This window comes from Rhagoletis pomonella, unplaced genomic scaffold (genome assembly GCF_013731165.1).
Source record: "Rhagoletis pomonella isolate Grant_MI unplaced genomic scaffold, Rhpom_1.0 Rhpom_scaffold_00001, whole genome shotgun sequence".
Lineage (NCBI taxonomy): Eukaryota > Metazoa > Arthropoda > Insecta > Diptera > Tephritidae > Rhagoletis > Rhagoletis pomonella.
The window spans coordinates 83,896,853-83,900,371 of NW_023458555.1; the positions used below are offsets into that span (position 1 = coordinate 83,896,853).

Sequence of the window (3,519 nt, forward strand, 5' to 3'; positions counted from 1 at the left end):
CGAATGTGCATTTCTTATGATTCAACTCTAGGCCGTAAGATCGTAGTCTCTCAACAACCTCAGTCACAGTCTTCAAATGAGTTGCAAAGTCGGGTGATGCTATCAAAATATCATCAATATAAACAACAAGCAAGCCCTCGGTTACCAAGTCAATTAAAATCCTATTGATAAAGCGCTGAAATATCGCTGGTCCATTTTTTAGACCGAAGGGTAGTCGTTTATATTCGTACTGTCCGTCCGGTGTAATAAAGGCAGTATATCTGATTGAGTCTTCATGCATCTTTATTTGGTGAAAACCGCTTTTGAGGTCTATAAGAGTAAAAAACTTCTTGTTGCCCAAGTGCTCAATATAATCTTCAGGTAATGGAATGGGGTGGTTATGACGTACGGTAACTTTATTCAAAGGAGGGAGACGGAGGTCAATCATTTTTGTTATCGGGTCTCCCCACAAATGTTTCATTATGTCAATCATTACTTACTGAGGCATCAGGCCTACGTTCAAAGTTATCAGAAGACCCAAGTATACCAAGTAAATCTAGTGTTTCTCTCAATTTACAATCAACCGTACAACAATTTTTCAAATTGAAAATTTTATTATTGTTGGTTTGTACTAGACAAGAAAAAACTTTCTTCACTTTGCTGCCCGACGTTTCGCCAAACTACTTGGCATCTTCTGGGGCGTTTTCTTTATTAAAGGATGAACAAGAAACAAACATAAGGACGTTATTGTTATAATATAATTTGTTAATATGTACACAAAACATTTGTACGCACAAGAAAACAAGTACTACTTGACTGGTATTCGAAACCCACATCCTCCGGTCGCATAATTAATTTCATGTCTTCGCAACCCTTAAAATATAAAGTGAACACCGCAAAAAACCTAATCCATAAAATATTAACAATAAGCCACGCACAATTTAGAGACACAAACATTAACAGAATAAACAGAATTCTCACTAACAACAACTATCCGCACCAACTAATACAAAGTTTACTCAAACAAAAAATGAGGGAAATGGACAACCAGCACAACAAAACAACCAAGTCGAAAACAACAAGTGAGACAAAGCGATATCACAGTGTCACATACGTACCTAAGTTCCACCAACAACTTGAAGGCGAAATAAACAGCAATCAGAACATTACATTAGCATACAAATCTAACAACACCTTGTCTTCAATATTTACAAATACAAAATCTCCAATAGACTCCCACCAACAAAGCAATGTGGTATACGAAATCACATGCAAAGGGAGCGAAAACGAAGGCTGCAATAAGGTGTACATTGGCACAACGAAACGACTACTGGGAGTTCGCCTAGCTGAACATGAAGCCGACATTAGGAAGAATAAAAACAGCACTGCTTTAGCCCAACATGTGCTAGCCAGTGGTCATACAGCTGATCTGACTAACGCGAGAATAGTGGATACGGAAAAAAGAGAAAAAACAAGATACATACTAGAGAGTTTAAGAATTTTGCAAAAAAGAAATGTAACAATAAACAAAAAAGAAGACACTGACGACATCGCGGCTGCATACTTATAATGTTTATAGCCATTTTAGTATTAGTTTGACAAATGTACCACAGGGTGATGGTATGAACGCTGTTTAAATTTTGAAGTTTTTAAATGTTAAGTGTACAATAGTTTATTTTTCAAATGTAAGTTTTTCAATGTTTTCTCAAAAGTGTTTAAAGTTCAGTATCATGTTAAAAATTGCTAATTGTCATAGATTCAATATAAAATTTGTTACTTGTTTTCTTGTGCGTACAAATGTTTTGTGTACATATTAACAAATTATATTATAACAATAACGTCCTTATGTTTGTTTCTTGTTGATCCTTTAATAAAGAAAACGCCCCATAAGATGCCAAGGAGTTTGGCGAAACGTCGGGCAGCAAAGTGAAGAAAGTTTTTTCTTGCACATAAGCCAAATTGATCAAAATACCCTAGTACAAACCAACAATAAAAACATAATTTTGAAACTGATCATTAACTCATCGTTATATTATGAAAATTTTATTATTTAAATAACATGGTTTTGTGCTAACCAATTTAATACCGGCTTTCTGGAAGAGATCGCGACCGATAATTAAAAGCATAAATATGGAATCATCCGGTAAAACAATAAAACTAAGTTTAATTGATTTTTCTTTCAGTATAATGAAGCCGGAAGTTGTGCGGAAGGATATTGAATAATGGTTGCACTTCCAACTTTTATACATTTGAGTGGCGTACAAAACATTTAGGACTACCGGAATCAAGAAGAGAAAAAACACTTTCAAACTTGGCACACTTAAGATCGGTGTATCCCAAAGCAACACTTACCAGTTGTACCGCATTCACTTCGTCGACGATGACATCGCTCTCTCCTTCGATGAATCCCACACCTCGGTTCACAGCACCAACAACGGGGCGGTTCGGGCCGTCTTTCTATACATGGTTCATTTGTCGACAACGGAAGCAGGAACCTTAAGGTCGCTTTGGCCTCGGGCAAGTGCTTTGGTAATGGCACCAACGAGAGCAATTGAAACAACGGACCGAGTTGTCAACACAAGATGCGGCAGCGGGCTGAAAGGCAGCGGACTGCAGGGCAGCAGTGGAACGTGTAACCGATGATGCATTTGGCTCGACAGCAGTGTTTGGCACAAATGGAATAACACGACGAACTGGCATAACAATGCTTGGCTTTGATCGCAATCATTCGTATCGCACGATTGAGTCTTTTAATGCGCGTAATGTTGCGGCAGCCTTTGATGTACCCCAATTCCACCGATGATAATATCGATCAATTCACTTTCGGGAACTCTGGCACGATCAGTGATTTCCTGCATCCCGATAACGTAACGGTGGATAGTTTCATTTGGCTTCAGGCGTCGAGACCGCAATTGCCTGTACACTTCATCAGTTGAATACCTGCGACGAAACTCCGTGAGCAACTCTTCGCGTAAGGCGTCATAAGTATGCATGGATATCGTTCGTATGAATACTTTTGCAGTTCCACTCTGTAATTGACGCATTCCCACGAATCGAGCTCGTTCATCAAACTGCAAGATCTCGAAGGCGTCTTCCAAATCTTCGATCCACTTGTGCACATTATAAGCATCATCAGCGGTAAATTTTTGCTCCATTGACTCAATTACACTAATGCCCATTCGGATGTTCCATGTTGGCGGTCGGCTTATTTGCCGTAATTCATCCACTTGTTGTTGCAGCAGTAGCAAATAACGTTCCCGTTGGAATTTTTCAATTTGTGCTTTGACAGAATCACCGTGTTGTTGGTTAGCGACAGTAGGCATAAAATGAACATTCGACGGAATGCATGGACGCGAAACGAAAGTATTTGGTACAGCACTGGTGATATGTGGATCTGAAAATACACCTAATGTTGCTTCATAAATCGGTGCACCTGGTTGACTTCTGTCGGAGGCGCAAATAGGTTCGTTCTTTGTGTTTTGACCGCTCTCCCCTACAGCAGCCAATGACACATCTTCCATGGCTGCACCTGTAGCATTT

At 39.2% G+C, this 3,519-nt stretch overlaps 1 protein-coding gene across 1 annotated transcript in view; it reads right to left on the minus strand.

The window, feature by feature from the left end:
• LOC118748220 overlaps positions 1 to 3,519 on the minus strand; it is a gene marked incomplete at its 5' end in the record, with an annotated part of 4,227 nt that overhangs the window by 356 nt on the left and 352 nt on the right. The window contains 1 exon segment of the mRNA XM_036482600.1: positions 2,595 to 3,508. Coding sequence (XP_036338493.1) covers positions 2,730 to 3,508 — 779 coding nt within the window.